The sequence below is a fragment of the Rhinopithecus roxellana genome, chromosome 18 (genome assembly GCF_007565055.1).
Source record: "Rhinopithecus roxellana isolate Shanxi Qingling chromosome 18, ASM756505v1, whole genome shotgun sequence".
NCBI lineage: Eukaryota > Metazoa > Chordata > Mammalia > Primates > Cercopithecidae > Rhinopithecus > Rhinopithecus roxellana.
The window spans coordinates 26,314,235-26,339,119 of NC_044566.1; the positions used below are offsets into that span (position 1 = coordinate 26,314,235).

At 36.4% G+C, this 24,885-nt stretch overlaps 1 protein-coding gene across 1 annotated transcript in view; it reads left to right on the forward strand.

Annotated features, from left to right (window-relative positions):
• SPATA17 (spermatogenesis associated 17) overlaps positions 1-24,885 on the forward strand; it is a 131,002-nt gene that overhangs the window by 8,352 nt on the left and 97,765 nt on the right. The window contains exons 2-3 of the mRNA XM_030922423.1: positions 8,880-8,969; positions 11,148-11,229. Coding sequence (XP_030778283.1) covers positions 8,880-8,969; positions 11,148-11,229 — 172 coding nt within the window. The remainder of the gene's footprint in view (positions 1-8,879; positions 8,970-11,147; positions 11,230-24,885) is intronic.

Genomic DNA, 24,885 nt, shown 5'->3' on the forward strand with positions numbered 1-24,885 from the left:
TCATAATGTTTCAGGTTCTTGCCGTGGCCATCAACCATTCTATCAGTTTTCTTTTATGCTTTTACAGTCAAATTAGTAAATTTATTCATCTGGCTTTAGCAATCTTAGTTGTTCTTGGAACAGTCTTTTCCAGCCTAAGATTATATTTATTTATAATATTTAAAAAGTTTTGTTATATTTTTCCTTCAGTCTATGTGCAGTTGTGTTTATGTGCATGTATTGTGTGAGACAGAGGCCTAACTTTTTCTATAGAATACAATAGTCTCAACACCAGCTATTAAATAGTCCATCCTTTTCTTACTAGTTTTAAATGTTGAATGATAAGTAAAAGGCATAAAAATTGCAAAGAAAGAAGTAAAATTGTCTTTACTGACAGCATAATTATATGTATAAAAAAGTCTATACCACATACAAAAAGAAGATTTAGAAGTAATACATGAACTTAACAAGTTCTCAGGATGCAAGGGCAATATGCAGTAGTCTTTACATAACAGCAATGAACAATTATAATTTAAGACTTCAGCAATACCATTTTTAATAGCATCAAAATGCATGTCATTTGAGTCAGAACTGTCAGTTGTTCTATTGGCCTCATAAAAATGCTCTCGTGTATACAAAAGTTGTGTACAAGAGTATTTTATATACAGGATTATGTACAAGGTCATTCATTAAAGCTTTATTCCTAATAGGCAAAAAATAAAAATAAAAACTGTAAATAACTTGTATCTATTTGCAACTACTCTGACTAAATAAAGACAAGCATATGAGGGAAAATAAATAGCCGTTTTAAAGAGTGAAACATTTTATACATAATGACATGTTCTAAATCTCTGAGACAAAATAAGGTTTAAGAAAAGCCCAGATTATAGAAAATATATAATACATTTAGTGTTTTTTATGTAAAACAAATGTGAAAATACATAGAGATACAAAACTGGAATTAGATAGATCTGGAATTACACGTAATAAGTTGCTAGTAGTGGTTAAATTTTAAAAATTGAAAGAAAGGGAGGTTGAAATAGAATCTTTTTTCTCTCTGTTTTTCTATATTGTTTAACATTTTGTATTGAGCATTGGTTAATCAGGTACTTATTTGTGAAATAAACAGTAGATAAATAGGAGAAAGTTTGTCCTAGGACAAAAATTTTGTTTTGAAAACAAAACTAAACATAGAAAACAAGTGGCCGTGGAAGATTTAACTGGTGTAAAACTTGTCCTCCGACCATGAAGGACTAGAATACTTAACAAAATATGTGAACATTTTTAGATATTGATACAGTAGGCAATGCAGGATTTGATCGCAAGGAGAAAGATAAGCACATAAGATTAGCAAGACAATTACCGTAGCTTTCTTCTTGGAGGCAATCTCTGAACAAAATTCAAACTCTCAATAGTTCAACATTCATGGTGTCCAGCATCTATTCGTAAATTAGTAGTAGGATAAAAATGTAGCAAACTGTGACCCACAATCAAGAGGGAAAAAACATCAACCAATAGATACAGACCCAAATAAACAAAGATGACATAATTATCAGACAAGGATTTTTAAATAGCTATTTGAAATATGCTTAAGGACTTAGAAGTAAAATATGAACATAATTAGGAGTTAAATGGAACATTAAAAAGAAGCAAATTAAATGTTGAGAGATTAAAAACACAGTATCTGAAATGTAAAATTTATTAGATGCATACACATACACATACACATTTATTGAAACAATCTCAAATTTACAGAAAAATAACAAATATAATACAAGGTATTTTTTCCTGAATCATATGAAAGTAAGTTGCAACCTGATGTCCCATTGTGCCCCAAATTCTTTACACACAAGGACATTCTCTATATAATCACAATTCAACCATCAAAATCAAGAAATTAACATTGGCACATTTCTACCATCTAATCTTCAGACTCCATTCAAGCTTTGCCAAATTGCTCCAATAATGTTCTTTGTAGCAAAAGGATCCTGTTTGTCTTGTCTCTTTAGTTATCTTTAACATGGTACATTTTCTCAGTTTTTCTTTGATATTCGTGATCTTGACACTTCTGAAGATTACAAATCCGTTATTTTTTAGAATTTCCCTCAGTTAGGTTTGTCTGATTTTTTCCCCTTGATTAGATTCAGGTTATGCACCCCTGGCAGGACTATCACAGAAGTGATACTGTGATCTTCTCAATGCATCCTACCAGATACTACATGATTTTGATTTGTCCCATGACTGACAATATTCATTTAGATCACTTGATAAAGCTGTTGTCTGCTAGGCTTCTCTACTGGAATATTCTTTTTTCCTTTGTAATTAATAATTATTTTTTAAAAGCAGATCGTTTGAAACTATGTATGTATCCTGTTCCTCATCAAACTTAAAATTTATTTATTTGTTTATATAAGTATAGACACATAGTTTCCTATTTTATTCAGTGGGTTAAAATCTGTCACTCTTATTTATAGTCATGCTAATATTGTCCCGGATTTGGCTAGTGAGAGCCACTTCAGTCTTCCTTCTGTGTCCTCATTGTTTTAATGCTTTCTTGATTCCTTGCTTTTTCTTGACACACAAAAAGTTGCAGGCTGATATGGTTTGGCTCTGTGTCCCCACCAGATCTCATCTCGAGTTGAAATCCCGCTAATCCTTACGTGAGGAGGGGAGGATCTAGTGGGAGGAGATTGGATCATGGGGGTGGTTTCCCCCATGCTGTTCTTGTGAAAGTGAGTGAGTCCTCACCAGATCTGATGGTTTAATAAATGTCTGACAGTTTCTGTTTTGCATGCTATCTCTCACCTGCTGCCATGTAAGACATGCATGCTTCCTCTTCCACCATGATTGTAAGTTTCCTGAGGGCTCCCAGCCATGCAGAACTGTGAGTCAATGAAATCTCCTTTACTGACAAGGAGGTTTATTTATTTACTTACCCAGTCTTGGGTAGTATCTTTATAGCAGTGTGAACACAGATGAATAACAGAGGCTTATCTTGTACTTTTCCTGCCAACCCCTAGAACCATCCATTTCTCCAAAGAGCCTTTGTTTCTTTCAGTGGTTGCTCTCTGGCCCTCTCAGTGGAAAGAACAAAGGAGTATGTGTTTGTACACATCTATACACATTTTACATCTATACTTATTTCTCTATCTATTGATGAACATATATATTAAAATTCATGAGTTCACATTGACTACTCTATTTCAGATTCAGCACAACACGTTTATTCTAGTTTTTTTCTCTTACCTTTTCTGACAGAGAGAAACGTGGCTCCCATTATCTTTAGAATATTTACTTATCTGATCAGTTCCTCTGTATGTAACCAAACTGTTGTCACCACAACTGCCTCTTCTCTTAGACCCAGTGCGGGGCTCTACCTCTGCATGCTGAACCATCGCCTCCCCACCAACTTGGATGTTTTCGTCATCACTCTTGGGCTCTGATTCTCTATGCTGGCTACCTTCATGTGCAGATTCTTTTTTCATCTTCCCTCTACACCCCAAAGCCAGGCCTCCTCTCCATGGAACACACTGTCCTTGCTAAACTCAGACTATGTCATCTTACCCCAGGCAGCCCCCACTTGTGGATGCTCACCTTACCCCACACAGGCTCTGACACCTCAAGCTGAGCCACTGTGCCTTCATCCTCCCACACCCTTTGTAGCATAGTACCCTACTTTTCCTGCCCATTTCCAAGGCCTTTGAGACTTAATTGTTCAGGAAATGAGGTAAAGAGAAGTGAGGAGAAAGAGGAAGATAAAGAAACTATATATATATATATGTTTTTTTGTTTTTTTTTTTTTTTTTTTTTTTTTGAGCTGGAGTCTCACTCTGTTGCCCAGGCTGGAGTGCAAAGGCACGACCTCGGCTCACTGCAAACTCTGCTTCCCAGGTTCAAGCAATTCTCCTGCCTCAGCCTCCCAAGTACCTGGGATTATAGGCAACCACCATCATGTCTGGCTAATTTTTGAATTTTTATAGAGATGGGGTTTCACCATGTTGGCCAGGCTGGTCTTGAACTCCTGACCTCAGGTGATCTGCCCCCCTCGGCCCCCAAAGTACTGGGATTACAGGTGTGAGCCACCACACCTGGCTAGGAAACAAAATATTTTTGAATGCACTAATATTATAAGTTCCAGTTCTAAATTATAATGACCTTGTTTTCCATGACTTCTGCACAGTATTTAACATTCGACCAACTATGGTAACTCTGGGTATATGATCTAATACTAATGCATTTGCAACCCATTATTCCTTGAGCTGTGAAATAATAATAATGTTGAAGACTATTAATGAAATATGAAACATAGATTCTAGTTCTAAAATATAGTCCTATTTCTCATCATCAGGCATCTATTACTAAGCACATGGGTGATAACCAGAACACAAAATATAGATTAAGTGTATGTAGTTTCTGCCTTTAATGAGCATGAAATCCTTAAGACCTAGTAGTGAAATTATATGCACACCAATAATCATTTTACACATCAACATATCTGACAGCACAGGGCAGCTAATAATGGAATTTTATTCCTACTGTCCAAAATAGTTACAAGTTATATGATAATGAAAAAGAAAGAGTATTGAGTTTTTAATCTAGTATTTATTCATAGGTAATATACATGGGTCAGACAGCACAGTCTGTTGATGTGTAAAATGCATTTTTTTTGCATATTACTGGAAAGATATTTAACTACACGTTGTTTTTTTTCCTTTTCTACTTATTGTCAGTTAATTTCTGGCCACTAATGATATACATGAATATAGTGTTATCCAGGGTTATAGTACTTATTTCTAGTTGATGATGAAGTGACTGGAAACTTCCAGTTATTTCTTGATGTTTTATTACATTACTGGTAGTACTTTTGGTCTTTCATCATTATTAATTCATTTAGTATTCATTGTGATAATACTGATCATAATAAATTTATTTCAAATTCATGTATGTGTCATATTTTATTCACTGCTATAGGATTTTCATTGTAATTTGGAACTAATTAATATACCATTAAAATAAAGTGTTACTCACATTTTTCATTTTAAACATAAAATGTCTACTAGTTCATGACATATTATATGAGTATTCAGCATCCCAGTGGTAACCCAGCATCTGTAAATTTTGTTTTTAAGCAGTTAAAAAAAGGGCAACAGAGAAACATGTATAGAAGTCGAATTGTAGTACATACATTGAAGTTCAGTAGTAAGTTAACTACTAGTCAATTTTTAGTGCCTCCTTCCTTTTAATTGCAATGTATAGTTCTTATTAATATATGTGCTTGTATATATACACATTATTAATATCCCCAAAATAAATTATTTAATATTCCACTTGACTGGTGCCACCACGAGAGATTAAAAAACGTAAACCCGAAACAGTTAATTTGACTGCTTCTCTTCTGTGTTTCTAATGACAATTATAAATAAAGAGTGAGTTCACACTAATACATAATAACTAATACAGTAACTTCAAAAGAAGTATTAGATGTATCTATGTGCCTTTTTCATATTTTTCGATTGTTGGTGGGAAAGGAGAAACAAATGTTTTCAGTAATTTAAATGGACTATATGAAGAAGATGAAAAACATCTAGTATAGTTGTGTTAAATATTAATGGTAAAAGGTTTAAGTAACCATAAGAAACAGTTGTATTCTATTATCACGAATTTTATTGCACATTAGCCTTATTGAATGAAATTATTCTTATTTTTTCCACACTCTATCTTCTTTGAGTTGCCTGCTCTACTGGACATTGTGTTGTTGTATCTTTTCCATGTTGGCCATTAATGACAGTGTCTTTGTTCCACTATCCCATCTTGTTATTAGTCAGGATAAGATTTTAAAAGAAAAATGAAAAATTTCTTCTGACCCTGCAACCAGTTGAATAACGACCTTGTTTTCCAGGACTTCTGCACAGTATTTAACATTGCTTAATCGTGATCTCCCATCTTGATGCCTTCCCATTAACTTCTATGACACTGCATGCTATACTTGCTTCTTATGATTGGACCTTGTTTTTTTCTTTTTTTCTTTAATTGTTGTTATTTAGTATCTTTTACTGTAAATCTTTACAGAGATTATCAGACTTTGAGGATATGTGTTTCCATGGTCAAAATTTTGATAATCAAGTCTAGAATTCTTTAATATTATGCATAAAACTCTGAAAACCAAGGCCTTTTGCCTTGGCTTCAACTATTAATCTCCTCATTTCCCCCAACCTTCATTTCTGTCTTGAAATTTGTGTTTTATCATTCTCCTTATAATTTTACTACATGTGTATACATCCTTAATGAACATCCCTAAAGTTTTGTGTGGTTTTTACTTATGTAAGTAAAATTATTCTGTATATGTTCAAAGGTCAAACTGTTTCTTAGCAGCAATATATATGAGTTCTTATCAGTAACACTTGGAACACTTCGAACTAACAGTTTGAAATTTTAGGGTGTTGCTCTAGATGTTGGTATCATTTCATATTCTTAGTCTCTCAGTTTATTTTATTGTTTTAGGGAGATTGGTGCTACCTTTTCCCACAAAGTCTCAATACTGCATTTAGAAATTGATTACATGAATATTTTTTGCATTTTCCTTTTCTTCCATTTTACTTTCCCTTTCTTCTCCTCTTTTCATTTCTTACTCTCTTCCACTTTAGAAGCAGTGATGGTTAAAAACCCAGCCTCTGAGCCGGGCGCAGTGGCTCACTCCTGTAATCCTAGCACTTTGGGAGGCCAAGGAGGGTGGATCACAAGGTCAGGAGTTCGAGACCAGCCTGGCCAATATGGGGAAACCCCGTCTCTACTGAAAATACAAAAATTAACGGGGCATGGTGGCGTGTGCCTGTAGTCCCAGCTACTCGCAGGCTGAGGCAGAAGAATCGCTTGAACCTGGGAGGCAGAGGTTGCAGTGAGCCGAGATAACACCACTGCACTCCAGCATGGGCAGCAGAGCGAGACTTCATCTCAAAAAAAAAAAAAAAGAAAAACAGACAAAAACCCAGCCTCTAGAGAAGGACTACCAAGGATTAAATGCCAGCAGTGACACTTACTAAAGATGTGACCTTGGGCATATTACTATGCTTTCTCCACAGTGGTATCTTCTTCTGTCAAATAGGGATAATAATTCTCTTCTTCATAGAGGTATTGAAAGGATTACGTATGAGTTAATTCACTGGTATGTAAAATGTTAGGAACAGTGCCTGACACATAAGGTTTTATTTGTAAAACATATTTATTTCCTTCTATTTCTCTCAACAGCTCCTTTCATGTCTGCCTTTTTCCCATCATCACTCAGGGTTTAAGTTACTAAGAGGATAGGGGCACTCATGGGCTCTCAGCAGCTCTGTCATCCTAAAGTAGGGAGAAGTTTCAATGTTGGGAGTAGATCTAGTGAGGGAAGCCTGTGAGTGGCATTTCTCACTGGGATGGAAAATGCCAACAGGCATGTTTCTCCCTCAGGTAGCATTTTTGGTAAGACAAAGGTTGAGTGTTAGAAGTATACACCAATTACCTTTCCTGAGGCCATGGGGAGTACAGTATAAGACAAAATAGACAAGATTACTGCCTTTGATGATTTCAAGTTTAGTGGAAGAGACCATCGTTAAATAATTTTTAAATATGATCGTGGTACATATTATGAAAAACTATGAGAGTGTAACATGGAAAGGCCTAATTGTAGTCTGGGAAGTCAGGGAACGTCTTCTGGAGGAAAGGACTTTAAGCTGTTCTCCTTCCCACATGGAGGACAATAATATGATGCCAGAATACACTTTAGTCAAGCCTCTTTTTTAAAAAAAAATTTTGTATTTTGAGATGGAGTCTCCCTCTGTCGCCCAGGCTGGAGTGCAATGGCGCTATCTCAGCTCACTGCAACCTCCGCCTCCTGGGTTCAAGCGATTCTTCTGCCTCAACCTGCCGAGTAGCTGGGATTACAGGCACCCGCTACCACACTTGACTAATGTTTATATTTTTAGTAGAAACAGAGTTTCACCACGTTGGCCAGGCTAGTCTTAAATTCCTGACCTCAGATGATCCACCCACCTTGGCCTCTCAGAGTTCTGGGATTACAGGAATGAGTCACTGGGTGTGCCTTACTCAAACCTCTTCTGTAATTTGTTACATGCAGTACAAATATACAACAATAAGGAATCTTTCCTTTCTTCTATTCCTAATTGTCTAGAGTGGTCTTACACTCTTAATTATTTCCAGCAGATTTTGTTGCATCATATAGTAATCTTATCACGGTGCCTTTTGTTCATTATCAGGTAATGCAACTATTTATATATTCTCTTGTGTGGTTTTTACAGTTTATTTTACACTTAATCTACACCTTATATAATCTTACTGATTTATGTGAATTCTCCCTATATTGTACATGTCTCACATCTGGATCATTGACTTGAATTTCTTATCTCTGTATAAGCCCTATGGCCCTCCCCCTGCCTAACTTTCTGAGAATTCCAGCTATTAATGGAACATGCATTCTGTGATGGATTCAACTCATGAATGAGTGAAATATGTGAGCATTTTATTCTTGCATGATACATGTGTAGTAGCATTTAAATAGTAAATTCAAATGGTTATGTTTTTAAAATAATGTCAAAATAACACATTTATTTCTTACTCCCTAATAAAAATTACTGGCAAATTAATTAGTTGTAAAATTGGTGATTATCAAAATTAAAAAAGCAAAGCTGTTGAAAGCACATGGCTTCTCAGAGAAAGGTTAATTTTCAAAACATAGCTCATGGTTTTTGAAATGCCTTATTTATTTATATTTTAATGTTATTTAAAATGACATTTGAATTTATAATTATCATTTTGGAAGAAATTAAAAATCAAGTTTAACAGGTTGACTTGCTTTAGAATTATATTGGTTACTAATGAAGTGCTTTTTAAACATTTTGTTTTAGTGTTGTAGATCCATTTAGAATAAAGGAGAATGATGCAGCAGTTAAAATCCAGAGCTGGTTTCGAGGATGTCAAGTTCGGGCATATATCAGGTATATTGGTTTTGTCATGGAAACCTCAGATATATCATAAAAATATATTCCTTAGAAAATGTAATTTATTCATGCAGTGCTCATTTCAAATAATTTTTTATTTTGCTCATAATGTAGTTAATAAATTGTATGGTATTCTTTTAAAAGAAATGCACAGTATTTCTGATCTTTTCTTACCAAAACTAAATTATATTGACTGTATCTCTTTTTAAAATTCTCAATATTGGCCGGGCACAGTGGCGCACTCCTGTAATCCCAGCACTTTGGGAGGCTGAGGCGGATGGATCACTTGAGGTCAGGAGTTCGAGACCAGCCTGGCCAACATGGTGAAACCCTATCTCTACTAAAAATACAAAAATTAGCCCGGCATGATGGTGCATGTCTGTAATCCCAGGTACGTAGGAGGTTGAGGCAGGAGAATCCCTTGAACCCAGAAGGGGAAGGTTGCAGTGAGCTGAGAAGGTGCCACTGCATTCCAGCCTGGGCAACAGAGTAAGATTCTACCTCAAAATAAATAAATAAGTAAAATTCTCAATATTACAGACACACTTGCCCAGATTCCTTTTCCCAAATTCCTAAGGATCTACAAATGACCGGGTTTGTATTTATAGCAAATAAATTCATTGGCTGGTAAGAAAGGGGAAAAAGAGAAAACAGTTTCAATCCTTTCCACCATGTTGGTAGATAAACGAAAGTGATGCGTGGATGATGTCATTCTGACTATACAAAGAGATGGAAATTTGTCCCTATCTTAACTCTTAACTCTATCTTAACTTTTTTTTTCAGTGCCCAAACTTTCCCTCAGTGTCCCATCAATTCTTAAAAATATTTTCCTGGATAAGGTAGATGAAAATATGCCTACTCCAATAATAACTCATCAGGCTGGGAAATATGCTATATAAAACTTCCTTATACTGTCTAGTAAGAGCTAGACATGCAGATTTAAACTGTGAAGACAAGGCTTCCTCTCTCTCTCTCTCTTTTTTTTTTTTTTTTTTTTTTTTGAAATAGAGTTTTTGCCCAGGCTGGAGTGCAATGGCATGATTTCGGTTCACCGCAACCTCCTCCTCCCAGATTCAAGCGATTCTCCTGCGTCAGCCTCCCAAGTAGCTGGGATTACAGGCATGTACCACCATGCCCAGCTAATTTTGTATTTTTAGTAGAGACAAGGTTTCTCCATGTTGGTCAGGCTGGTCTCCAACTCCCGACCTCAGGTGATCCGCCCGCCTTAGCTTCCCAAAGTGTGGGGATAACAAGCATGAGCCACCGCGCCCGGAAGACAAGGTTTCTCTTTTGGCCACTATATAAACTAAGGATCATGGTGACAAATCGAGGATTTTTGAGTTCAGCAGACTAACATGATGTTGGCTTGGATAGACTGAGGATTACAGGAAAAGAATGAAGAGGAGAACTATTTGTTAACCTCATGAATTTCTCTCTCTCTCTCTCTCTCTCTCTCTCTCTCTCTCTCTCTCTCTCCCCTCCCCCCCGCCTTTCTCTCTTTCTTTCTCTTTTTTTTTGAGACAGTCTTGCTCTGTTGCCTAGGCTGGAGTGCAGTGGCGCGATCTCGGCTCACTGCAACCTCTGCCTCCCTCGTTCAAGCGATTCTCCTGCCCCAGCCTCCAGAGTAGCCGGGACTACAGGCATGCACCACCACACCTGGCTAATTTTTGTATTTTTAGTAGAGATGGGGGCGGTTTCACCACGTTGGTCAGGCTGGTCTCAAACTCCTAAGCTCAGGTGATCCACCTGCCTTGGCCTCCCAAAGTGCTGGGATTACAGGCATGAGCCACTGTGCCAGGCCCTCATGAATTATTTCTAATTGTTAATAATGATTTACATCAATAGTGCCTGGCTTATTTCTCAACATGTCACTGTGACCTGTTTTATAGTCTTAACATTCAGAAATATTTTAAAAAGTAAGTGTTGAAGAAGAATTGGGATTAAGTATTGTGTAATAATAAGCCCCAAAGAACTAACGAATAGTTACCAATGCTGTTTTCTTCTACTTCTAGAAATGATTAAGTCTATCCCACAATAACTTTCTCCTCTTTAAAAGTGCACATAAACTTGCTCTTGAATTTGAATTCTTGAATTGTAGGAGAGTATTCTAACAAAGATTTAACTGACCTCCTTGTTTCAGTGAAAGGATACTAATAAGCATATTTTTTATCCTAGGCATTTAAACAGAATTGTAACAATTATTCAAAAATGGTGGAGAAGTTTCTTAGGCAGAAAGCAATACCAACTAACTGTGCAGGTAAATATAAAATGTACATATGTTAGCATTTGAATTGTACAATATGCTGTAATTTATTCACCTTAGTCCTATTTCCATATATTTTGGAAATTACTGATGATGAGTATTTATGTAAGGACAAAATTGGGCTTACTTTCTAGTATGAGACCTCTTTTTGAAAGCATTTTCTGATATTTCCATGGATAATTGACCCATTTTTTTGGTACCCAAACTACACTGATACTATTTTTGCTTGAAATACTTTTCACAGTATATGCATTTATGCTTATTCATTAATGATCGTTTGTACTTTGTACATGGTGAGCTTTTTGAGAGTGGGCGCTGCAGCCCACTTCCTTTTTGGATCACCAATATTTTAGGCTAATGCTTTGCCCAGAACACAGTCAATAAATATCCTCATCAGGACGCTAAATTGGTCAAAGCAAACAATAAGCCTTCTTTTGTCTTCTCTTCAGGACTTTCTGATAAATTTTGTTTCATGGGTGTAAATAAGATTTAACTAATTTAATAAATGATGTATCATTCTAGAATTTTTTTTTATAGAAAGTTAAACTTATTTGTGGATTATCACAAATTTGTTTGTGATTAATTATTATTGGAAAGCAACAATGATTATATGGTGCTGTTATACTAGCTATTATTTATTAAACAACTGCTGTATACCAGGCATTTTGTGTAATTATTTAATTCATATGTTAGGATGCTTATTAAAAGTAACTGTTGTTACTTTTAACAAGGAACAGGCTAGGAAACTGAGTCTCATCCACTTGTCCATGAACGCATAATGGTACATTCAGTATATGTAGCAACCTTACAGTTGCTATAGAAGTTTTTACATTGGGCACAGTTGTCTGGTAATTGCCAAGATCCTCTGCCTAATCTGCTAAGGACAGAGACTATGTCTCATTAGCGTTGCACTCTCAGAGCATGGTGCCTGGCATATATTAAATAATTAGCACTTATATCTATGAATAGAAGAATGAACAACAATTCTGTTTCTACTATGCTGTGCTCCCTTTACTGGTAGAAGCCAAAAATTGATACTGATTGGTCATCAGTCTGAGTATAGTAATTTTTTTTTTTTTTTTTTGAGACAGAGTCTCACTCTGTTCCCCAGGCTGGAGTGCAATGGCATGATTTCATCTCACCGCAACCTCTGCCTCCTGGGTTAAACGATTCTCCTGCCTCAGCCTCCCAAGTAGCTGAGATTACAGACCCCAGCTGCCACACCTGGTTAATCTTTTTATATTTTTAGTAGAGATGGGTTTCTCCATATTGACTAGGCTGGTCTCGAGCTCCTGACCTCAGGTGATCTGCCTACCTCAGCCTCCCAAAGTGCTGGGATTACAGGTGTGAGCCATCATGCCCAGACAAACTTTTTTTTCCCTTCTCCTGTCTTGATTTTGGTTAAAAACATCATTTTAAAAAGTAACTCTTTGAATTGCTCTGAAAGCAAATTCCTCTATTTCTGTTTCTGCTTAACATTTTGGAAAGGAAAAATTGGGAAGAAGATGTAACTTATAGTTACAGAGTATATGCTAGGTGCCAGATACTGTGGTAAACATTAATTATGCAATATCTCTGAGTCTTGCACCTACCTTTTGACTCTCACTGAACTGTAGAAAGAACACAGGCTTTAGACCTGATGACAGAGGTTTGATGACTGTGGGCAAGTTATTTAACCTGTGTGGACCTTGCTTATGTACCTTGTCTTTAAAATAAAGATAAGAATGTGTGGCAGATTTTTGTTAAAATTAAGTGAAACACTGTACGTAAAATACCCGGAACTGTGATTGGCACCTAGGCAGTGCTCAAAAATGGTAAGTTTTTCATTTGTGATGCTGTTGTTAGTATTATTCAAAAACTATCGAGGCAGTTTGCTTGGAGTAATATAAGTGAGAGATTTTCAAATCAGATTAGCTCCATTTTACATTTCTCTCACTTATGCATAATCACATGATGATTTTATTATATGTGAAGTGTAGTGTGTGGATAGATAGATAGATACGTAGGCATACGCTTTTTATACAGTCAGTCAGGAAACCCCCTATGTTTTGAAGCTTGTCTTTCTTAGAGTTAGTGACAATAGAAATTAGGAGGACAGCAAAGAAAGACAGATGTCTTTGAAGCTGTATTTACAATAAATAGGAAAGAAAACTGAAGAGGGAAAAGAGACTTTCAGGGTTTAAGTGTAGATATTGGATTCACTATCAATCCATCTAAAGTGCTATTCAACTGATAACCCTAGAATCTACAACTTGATATTTTAGAATATTAAAGGTGATCAGGATAATTTGTATTTCCTTCATATTATCTATGTCTCTGTGTTTATATACTGAAATTAATATAGTTAAATATATACTCTTCTATATTGTTGAAGAGTTAAATTTGCATGATCTTCATGAGATGCTCTTCTGAAAAAAATGAGTGTGGTTGTAGAAACAATAGTTTTAAGAATCTTTGACAATTGCTGACATTGGACAGAGCCAATGGAAGCAGATGAAGTCAGATAGAAGGAAGTGTTATAGATGTTTCCTGGGCATAATGTTATATTCTTAAACAGTGAAGAAGAGATTTGATTTTTCTTCTTTTATTTTTTTCAATTTGATTGCTAGGGATTTTGGTAATAACCTTTTATCTGGTATACAGATGAAAAACCCGTATTTTCTATTTAAAGACACATAAAACCAAAGAATTCCATTGGCTACAGTATATATTCTATCCAAACTTAATTTATACCATTTTAATACAGAATTTTTATTTCATATTTGGGTCCATATGTCTCACAGGTATGGAAAAAATGTAAACAAATATCAGTGCTTCTTTTGTATGTGAAATTCCTATTGATGGCTTTTAAATACTATTTTTAAACATAAGTTTTCTTACTCCACCTTTTTTCTCCCTTCCTTTTCTTCTTTCTTTCCAATTTTGATATATGATTTTTATTTATTTATTCTTATTTACTTATTATTATTATTTTTTTGAGACAACGTCTTGCTCTGTTGTCCAGGTTGGAGTGCAGTGGTGTGATCTTGGCTCACTGGAACCTCTGCCTCCCTGGTTCAAACGATTCTCCTGCCTCAACTTCCCGAGTAGCTGGAATTACAGGGATCTGCCACCACGCCCAGCTAATTTTCTTGTATTTTTGGTGTAGACAGGGTTTCACCATGTTGGCCAAGCTGGTCTCCAACTCCTGGCCTCAAGTGATCTGTCTGCCTCTGCCTCCCGAAATGCTGGGATTATGGGCATGAGCCACTGTGCCCAGGTGGCATATGATTTTTAAAATTTATTGTGCTATCATTTACATTCAGACCACTTTAAAATAAATTTTAAATTTTGAAAAAAAATCAGATTTACAGAAAAGTTGCAAAACTAGTACAAAGAACTTTCATATATTCTCCACTCACATTTTTTTAATCAAGTGAAAAAATTCGCATTATTATTTCCTCTTCTCTATATACATTTTTTCCCTATATGCATTATTTTATTCATTTGACACTAAGTTACAGAAGTTATGTCCCCTTATCTCTCAATATATTGTATGCATATTGTTTACATAATCTTTTTTTTTTTTTTTTTTTTAAAGACAGAGTCTCGCTCTGTCGTCCCAGGGTGCAATGGCACAGTCTCGGCTAACTGCAACCTTTGCCTCCTGGGTTCAAGCGATTCTCCTGCCTCAGCCTCCCGAGTAGCTGGGACTACAGGTGCCCACCACCACACCTGCCTAATTTTTGTATTTTTAGTAGAGATGGGGTTTCACCATGTTAGCCAGATGGTCTCAATCTCTTGACCTTATGATCTGCCCACCTTGGCCTCCCAAAGTGCTGGGATTACAGGCGTGAGCAACCATACCCGGCCCTACATAATCTTATTACAATATTAAAATCAGGAAATTGACATGTGTACGAAACTATTGTAGAGACGCTATTCACATTTTACTGATTGTACCAGTAATGTCATTTATAGCAAAAAATCTTTTCCAGGGTACAAACTAGGATTTCACTTTGTAGTTAGTATTTGTTGTGTCTGTTTAGTCACCGTTAATCTAGAATAATTTTTTCGTCTGTCTCCACTTTTCATAACCCTAATATTTTTGAAGAGTACAGACTAGTTATTTTTCAGATTATTTCTCAATTTTTGTTTGCTAGTGTTTCTTCAGTGTTAGATTCTGGTTATGCATTTTTAGCAGAAATACATCTCAATACATCATATTATGATGCATATGTCATCAGTTTGTCCAATAAATGTTGTTAACTTTGTTTAAAGTAGGGTCTCTTGGGTTTCTACACTATCAACTTACTATTTGTCTCTCATGAGGGGATATTTAAATGCTATGTATACATCTTTTTCCTCATTAAACTTTTGTGTGCTAGGTTTAGCATCCAATGATGATTCTTACCAGAATCAATTATTACTGTAGTGGTCCAACAGTGATTTTCTAATTCCATTGTTTCTCCTACATTTACTTACCAGCATTTTGCTATAAAAGATTTTCGTCTCTCCCATTTATTTATTTATTCATGTATTTATATGAGTATGAAGTCATGGATTCCTATTTTATTCAATGGGTGGGTTATAGTCAACTACTCTCACTAAATGGTTTGGTGCTCAAATAGTCCTTGGTTTTCTCACTAGGAGCTTCTTCAAACCAATTTTTGATAGAATCTTGTTACTTAACCAGGATGACCAAGAAATTAAAGTATTCTGTGGAGTAATGAGCACCTTTAGTCCCATTATTTATAAGCGATCGAGGTTGTATGTTAATGGTATGGACCAAGACAGTAGAGTATACTTGTGCATGTAAGACGTTCCTGGGTTCAAGCGATTCTCCTGTCTCAGCCTCCCAAGTAGCTGGGATTACAGGTGTCCCCCCACCACGCCCAGCTAGTTTTTGTATTTTTAGTAGAGAAGGGTTTCACCATGTTGGCCAGGCTGGTCTTGAACTCCTGACCTCAGGTGATCCACCCTCCTTGGCCTCCCAAATGCTGGGATTACAGGCATGAGTCACTGCACCAGGCTGAGACCTCTTTTTAACCAAACATAGAAGAGTTAATACATTTCAGTAACTGTTTTCAAAGTATTCACCTTGGGAATGTGTATTTATTTTAATGATGCTGGGGTTGCTGGTTAAAAAAATACTTTTAAAAGTTCAAATAATAAGCCACCTAAGAATATTTGTTTTGTTACTTTAGCATCTCAACTGGATTTGATCAAAAAGGGTATCACCCAGCATAATCACCAAATCTAATTATTTTTTGGTTCTTTTGAAAACAAAATCAAAACATGAAGCTTTTCCTCGTTTAGATTGGTTCGTGATGGTTTTTAAATCTGGTAAGCTCTAAGCTCCTTGAGAATAGGTCTGATTTATGTATGTATGCATGTATGTATTTATTTATTTTTGCCATTGTGTACACACTGCCTAACATAAGGCATGAAACATAATGGAATCTCAAAAAATAATTATCAAATGAGATTAAAATCGCTCCCATTTCTTGATTGCCTAGTGAAAGTGTAATATTGCTTTAAGCATTTTACATTCTTCATGTGTATACCAACTATGGATAGTATTATACCAACCCTATGAATATTATCACTATTTTATAGATGAAGAATCTGATGCTCAGCTTCCTTCCTCAGGGACACACTGCTATTGCTGTTATTACTATTACTGTTATGTGGAGAAGAGTTCTCAAAGTCAGTTTGACCTGATTTCAAAATCCTTATATATTGAGCTGGTAGGCAATTCAATCTCAGCCCTTATTGGGGATTTTTCTCCTTTATAGGGAGGTCCTGTGGGACTTAACCTGTGCCAGCGTTATCAGAGATTCTTGCCTTCATGGAGCCTTCATTCAAAAGATGTCCACTGTCCAAGATGTTGTGTTTGAACCTTCCAAGTTAATCCTTAGAAGACTCTATGGCTGCTGAACCACATTAAGGGAATGGGAATTTTTACCAGAGTTGATATCCCTAGTGCTTAGAGGCCCATCTTCCCCACAGCTGCCATGAAGCTTACCCCTAGAGTTTTAGCCACCTCCCAGGAGCCATAGGGATGCCAAATGCTGTATTGCTTCATTTCAGAAGGCTAATGTTCAGTTCTTTCCTAGGCATGTGGAATCTTTCCTCTCTTTTCATCCTATGCCCACACCACTTCTTTTACACCTCACACTGCTCTGCCCACCTTCCGCCAACATATTGCCTCAAAGCTTAGGTTTTAGAAAAACAAAGCCAGGAATGGACAATCACATGTAAACCTTCTGAAGCAAGAGTACATGAAATGATCTGCTATTTTCTTGGGTTGGGCAGTGGGACATGAGTTGAGGATACTGTTTGAACCTCTGCACTGTCACACCCTTAATCCTATATTAAGTTTGCTTAAATCATCATTTTCTTAATTTCTGCTGCATAATTTTTTGGCCTTACAGTTATATATAATAATAACCATATCATACAGTATATGATTAAGTTATAAAATGAATGGTATAGAACAGTCATTTTAAAACTAGTAATAGAACCATCTCTAACTACAATTTTAGCAAAATTCTTAGTCCTATGTGTAAAAGAGATATGATCTAGTTTGAATATTTGTCCCTGTATTAGTCTGTTTTCATGCTGCTAATAAAAACATACCTGAGGTAGGGTCATTTATAAAGAAAAAGAAGTTTAATGGACTCACAGTTCCACATGGTTGGGGAGGCCTCACAATCATGGTGGAAGGTTTGGCATGTCTTACATGGTGGCAAGCAAGAGAGAATGAGCAAAAGGAGGAAAAGCCCCCTATAAAACCATCAGATCTTGTGAGACTTGTTCACTATCTATGAGGACAGTATGAGGAAAACTCCCCCCATGATTCAGTTATCTCTATCCGGCCTCACCCTTGACACCTGGGGATTATTACAATTTAACGTGAAATTTGGGTGGGGACACAGCCAAACCATATCAGTCCCCTCTAAATCTCATATTGAAATATAACCCCAGTGTTGGAGGTGGGGCCAGGTTGGAGGTGTTTGGGTCGTGGGGGAGGATCACTCATGAAAGACTTGGTCCCCTCCCCACAGTAATGAGTGAGTTCTGGTTGTGTTAATTCACATGAGAGCTGATTGTTTAAAGGAGTCTGGCAGCTTGAACTGCTCCCTCTTTTGCCATGTGACATGCCTGCTCTCCCTTTACCTTCCACCATGAGTAAAAGCATCCTGAGCCCTCACCAGAAGCTGAGCAGAGGCGGATACCAAGTACAGATGAGCCAAATTGACCTCTCTTCTTTATATATAAATTAGTCTGTCTGGGGCTGGGTGCGGAGGCTCAGGTCTGTGATCCCAGGACTTTGGGAGGCCAAGGCAGGTGGATCACGAGGTCAGGAGATCGAGATCATCCTGGCTAACATAGTGAAACCCTGTCTCTACTAAGAACACAAAAAATTAGCCGAGCGTGGTGGTGGGCACCTGTACTCCCAGCTACCCAGCTACTAGGGAGGCTGAGGCAGGAGAATGGCGTGCACCCGGGAGGCGGAGCTTGCAGTGAGCCAAGATCGCGCCACTGCACTCCAGCCTGGGCGACAGAGGGAGACTCTGTCTCATAATAATAATAATAATAATAATAAATAAATGAATTAGTCTATCTCTGTATTCCTTTATAGTATGCAAAATAGACCCATGCAATGTATAGGTAGTGCAACTATTTTGGAAGCTAGACAAATGCAACTGTTTCATTTCTTTTCCTGTGTTTTCTATTGTCTCCTGAGCCACCAGGGCATTATTTGAAAGCCACTGATTTAATTTGCTTGACTCTGGAAGGATCTCTGGAAAGATCACACACAAAAAACCTGATGATATTAACTGCCTGGGGGGAAGAGAAATGAGCAGTTGAGGGACAGGCATGGGAGAGAGACTTCAATGTCAACTCATTTGTAGCGTTTGAATTTTAAACAATGTGAATGTATTATCTATTAAATAAATTAATTTAAAAAGAAAGTCAATTTAAAGGAGACTTTGCCCATCAAAACACACACATACACAGACACACACACACACAAATAGAGGTAATAAGTATTCAGGTGGGAAGTTAGCATAGGCTCTGAAGGTCAAGGAAATGACACTTGAGCTAACCCTTGGGAAGAAAACATGAATGAAAGTTTGAAATTAGGAATGAGCATAACGTATACAGAAATAGATAGTTGCTCTAAATTATGCAGACAGTGGGGAATAACAGAAGGTTGGTAAGGAGTTCAGTATGACTTTTATAAAATAATTTTATATTAATATGTTTTTAAATGATTTTTTAATTTAAAAATAGTGTTTGCAATTACTGTCTCATTATGTCATGAGCAATGGTTCTGTTAAGAAGAATGTGCAGGTGGTATCTGTTTTATAGATGAAGAAATTGGTACTTAGGGAGACTAAATGATGTGCCTAGGGTTCTCAGCTCCTGATCCACATTTATCTATATAGATCCACATACTAAATACTAAACGTCTTCTCTAGATGTCCCTCAGAAGGCCCAAATTGGCTCCTCCTATAGTCCTTTATTTCAGGTAAATAGTACTGCAATTCAACCAGAAATCGAACCCAGAGAAACAGTCATCCTAGACTCTCTGCCACCTCTTGTTCCCTACCCCACCTTCTATTGGTCATCAAATCATTTTTACTTTCCCTCTTAAAAGTCTCTTGATTCCAAACTAAACTGCATCATTTCACTGTCATGCCTGTGGTCCTCCTTCCCATAGCATACAATGTAAAGTCCTTGCTTTTTCACATGACATGTGAGGTCTTCCATGGTCTAACCATTGCTTCTTATCTAACGTCACTTCTTGCTATACCTGTATAAATATGCTTTAGTCATATTCAACCACTTGCCATTGCCCAAATATGCAGTGTCCTTATCACCTAAAGATTTTTGGCAAATGCTGTTCCCTCTGCCTGGAATGCTGTTCTTTACTCTAACATGCCTCTCATTGCTCTGATTTCCTACGTATCCCTCAAGACTTTACTTGAAGATCAACTTTTCCCAGTCTAGTAGAAAGTAAAATTCAGGAATACTGAAAATATTAATTTTGTCTTCTTAAATGCTTGTCATATGGGCATTTGTCTCACTGATACATTTGTTTATTTACATCTCTCTCATTTGATGGGAAGCTCCTGGGTAGCAGTGATGAGCCTATTTATTATATCTCAAAAATATCACAGTGACTGACACATAAAAGGCCTACTGAAATTTTTACCAACTGGATAAATAAATGATTCACAGGGATACAAGTTGGAAGATGTTTGCTATGGTCAATGTAGATGATGATTAACATCGATATATGCCAGGATGGATTGTATTCTTGTTCAAAATTAGTCATCCCATCTCCCCTTCTTCATAGAAAGGATGATTCATACCCATCCCACTGATGTGGGGCTTGGCTGTGTGTTGTAGGCAGATGGGATATACACCACACCCAAACTGAAGCTTTAAAGAAGTGTTCTCAGTCTTTCCCTCTGGTAGAAGAATGGCATACCTTAGATCCAGCTTGCTCCTTCAGCCTTAGGGCTGAGATGAAGAGATATGTGGGACATAGCTACAGGGAACCTTAGCTCACATGCAGTGTGAGTAAGAAATAAATTTTTGTTGTTTTGCAACCTACTGTGATAGTTGTATTTTTATCTCAGCAAAGCTGATTGATAGTTGTAATGATAATGAAAGCAAGGATGTTTATAAGAAACATTCTGAATGGGTTACTTGGTTATGCTTACAAAAAGATGTTTGGAGCTTTTGGAGTTTGTGATGATGTTAGTACACCTCCATGTGGTGATATCTTGTAAGGCGATGGTGCAAACTCAGCAAAATCTCTCACACATTAAAATTAGAACTCAACAAATATTTGTTAAACCAAACTATTGAATGGGAGTTTAGATTAAAGGTCGGCACTGGAGATAAAATTCTAGATCCATAGTTATAAGATGACAGGAGTTTCTACCTAATGAAAAAAGTATGTGAACAGTACAGAATGGTGTCTTAGAATTGAGGCTTGTGGAATGCATTAGGTAGGATTTAGGAAGAGGAAAGGGAATTAAAAATGAGAATAAACAAGAAAACAGAGTGATATTATATCACAGGAATCAGAGGAGAAAACTTATAGGAAACTTGGAGTTGTCAACAGTATCAAATGTGAAGTTGAAGCAGAAAGAGGACTGTGAAAAGATAGAAGTTCTAGGATCTCTTTAGTGGGGAAAGTCAACTTTCCTCAAAATTCTCCTATACCAAAATATTTCTATCCAGCTTTTAAATAATTCTCATGGTGACATCAAATAGCCTTTCAAGTCCTAAAGGGTCATGTGCTCTGCACTACAGTGACTTCATTAACCCACAATAATAGAGCTATTCCAGTCTTGTTTTGTGATGTGTTTGGCTCTTTTTGCTTCCTGTATGACTGTTGTTTTCGTTCTTCTTTTCAACTTCCATTTTAGGCCTTTCCATTGACTTTCATGCTGCTATATCTAGCAACATAACCCAAATTTGCCTATCTTAGGGGTACAGAACTGTTGGGTCACAGCTGTGAAAATTCTTTCCTATTATTGAGGATGTGCTCTGATTCTTCTTTTTATTAGTAACAAACTTATTGTCACCTGGTGCATGTGCTCAGTGCACATGCATTTTATGCATGCTGAACTCTTGGTTTTTTACTGTGGCCTGTTCATTTCATTGTACAATCAAATAGTCCTACTCTTTGGGGACCCATCTTGTTTTAACTGTGTAGTGTTCTAGTTAGCTTTTCCTTACCCCTTCCTTACCGCATTCATTTCATAAATGGGGAAATAAAAATAAGTCATTCTTTTAAACAATAGTACCAGAAAAATGTAGAAATATCCTTTAATTTGCTTCTTTTAGAGCACTAACAATTTGAGAGTTCCCTGAGTGAATTTATCTGTAAAAACTAAATAGGATGGCTTGTACACATTTTGTTATACTTTTAAATTTGCTTTCCTTTTTTATATTTTATCATTACCCAATTTACATTATGTTTAACATCAAATGTGCTATTTTTGAATAGTCTGAGAGCAGAGAAGTATAAAGGCTCTTGTAGTACATAATTAGTTTGATATGAGGTGTTATAAAATAATGATATATAACTGTAGTCCTAGACAGGTCAATGTTATGTTTTTAAATTAAGATCATCTAGTGAAGAACATATGTATGGCAACCACATTAAAACTCAATTTAATTAAAATTTTTTGTTGAAATGTATTAATAGCCTATGGTAGAGCTATTTAATTTAGAAAAATTACAAAGATTAATTTACAATAAAAAAGAGAAATTAACCAAATTATAAACATAACATTATACTGATGAAATCAAGGTTCCCAGTATTCATACATGGCTTTCCATTATAACACTTCTTTCAATGTTTTCATATATGATTATTTAAAAGAGGAACAATTAAAGTTTTATTAACTTTAAATGGGAAAAAAGATTACACGTATCATCAAATTCCATTGTATGTTGTTATGATAAATGCCAACAATTTGATCTTTTCATGGTTGACAAAAATGCATAAAATGCCAATCACTAGTTTTAAAACTGATAAGAGATTGACATAGTTGCTTCCATAGATGTTTTTCTTTCTCTTCATGAGATGAACACACGTTTACTTTTAGATGAGAAAATGCCCAATATTTTTGAAACTTTTCTTTATAGGACTTCCAAATCAGTTATATGATAATAAGGCAGCATTCTTCACCTTTTGGTGTCATACTAGAAAACTGAAACATATATATATATATATATGTGTGTGTGTGTGTGTGTGTGTGTGTGTGTATATATATATATTTTTTTTTTTTTTCGTTAGGATCTAAACTCCAAAGACAGGACAACTTAAGACTCTGAGTTACTAATATTAATTTAAAACTTTAACAACACATTTTCATCATAATTATAAGTTTAGATTTGGTTCACCTAATCTTGAAGATAATATTATTGGTAACTGGGAGAAAGAATATAATTGGCCATTAATTCTTTTTATGGAAAAGATGGTATTTTAAAAATGAACTGTTGAGGCCAGGTGCAGTGGCTGATGCCTGTAATACCAGCAATTTGGGAGGCCAATGCGGGCAGATCACCTGAGGTGAGGAGTTCGAGAACAGCCTGGCCAACATAGTGAAACCCCGTCTCTATTAAAAATACAAAAATTGGCCAGGCATGGTGGTGCGCACTTGTAATCCCAGCTACTCAGGAGGCTGAGACAGGAGAATCAGTTGAACCTGGGAGGCAGAGGTTGCAGTGAGCCAAGATCTCGCCATTGCACTCCAGTCTGGGTGACGAGAGTGAAACTCCATCTCAAAAAAAAAAAAAAAAAAAAGAACTGTTGATAATAACCAATTGTCATCAATTGCCAGCAAACAAGGCAAAACATATGCACAAAATACTCATAATTACTTGATTAGAAATTAATTTAATAATTATACTCAAAATTATGAAATGTGGATGGCCCTAATACGGAAATGAACAAAAACTCAGGCTCATCAGATCTGTTATCCATTGTGCATGGCTTCTAAAGGTTTCATTCTTATCACTTTAATGCATATATTTCTTTTGTATTTTTCAATCTACCAAATGATGCCAGTTGATCTCATCATGTTATCTAGATACGTTACTCAAAATTATTATAAATATATATTACTTTAAATGTTTTGCTCTTGAAATGGTTAATCATTTCATCCTTGAAGCTCATATTTTCTTAGTTTGCAACCAAAATGCTCAACAATAAAGGAAAGATTAAATAACTTATGGTATGTTCATATAACAAAAAAATGCAGTTATTGTATATTGTACATGAAAATATGTGAAGAAGGATTTTAAAACTGAGGAAAAGAAGAGATCTGTACTAGATCTGTTTAGAGTAGGTGAAACAGTCTTTTAATAGAAATTAAGCCTCCAGGGCTTTACAGAGAAGAATTTGCAGTCTGGGTCTAAAACAAGAGGTGGAATGGTGATAGTTGACAAAGTCTGGAGCATGCTTTGGGAACATGAGGCTAAACTGAAACGGGGGGTCATTGGGACTGGAAAAGGCGGGTAATTGTAAGATTAGGGAATTGAATGTGCTGTTGACATGAATATGAAAAGTCTTGGGATAGTGGCAGAAGTTCCAATGAAGAATAAAACTTTAACCTAGGTGTCAAAAATCTTTTTTTGAGATGGAGTTTCACTCTGTTGCTGAGGCTGGAGTGCAGTGGTGTGATCGCTCACTGCAACCTCTGCCTCCCAGGTTCAAGCAATTCTCCTGTCTCAGCCTCCCGAGTAGCTGGGATTACAGGTGCCCACCACCACGCCCGGCTAATTTGCTTTTTTGTATTTTTAGTAGAAACAGGGTTTCACCGTGTTGGCCAGGCTGGTCTTGAACTCCTGATCTCCAGTGATCCGCCCACCTCAGCCTCCCAGAATGCTGGGATTAAAGGCATAAGCGACCATGCCTGGCCCAAAATATTTGTACCCTGTAGCGGGAGCAGGTTGGGAGGGCAAGAAGGAGAGATAGAGATTCAGAAGCCTAAAGGAGGGTAACAACACCAAAAAGGGATAGAGCGTAATAAAATTGAAAAACCTTAGATTAAAAATGGGTTCTTTAATTTATGTATTTATGTATTTATTTATTTAAAGGAGTTCATCCTACTGGTTTGACATGGTTTG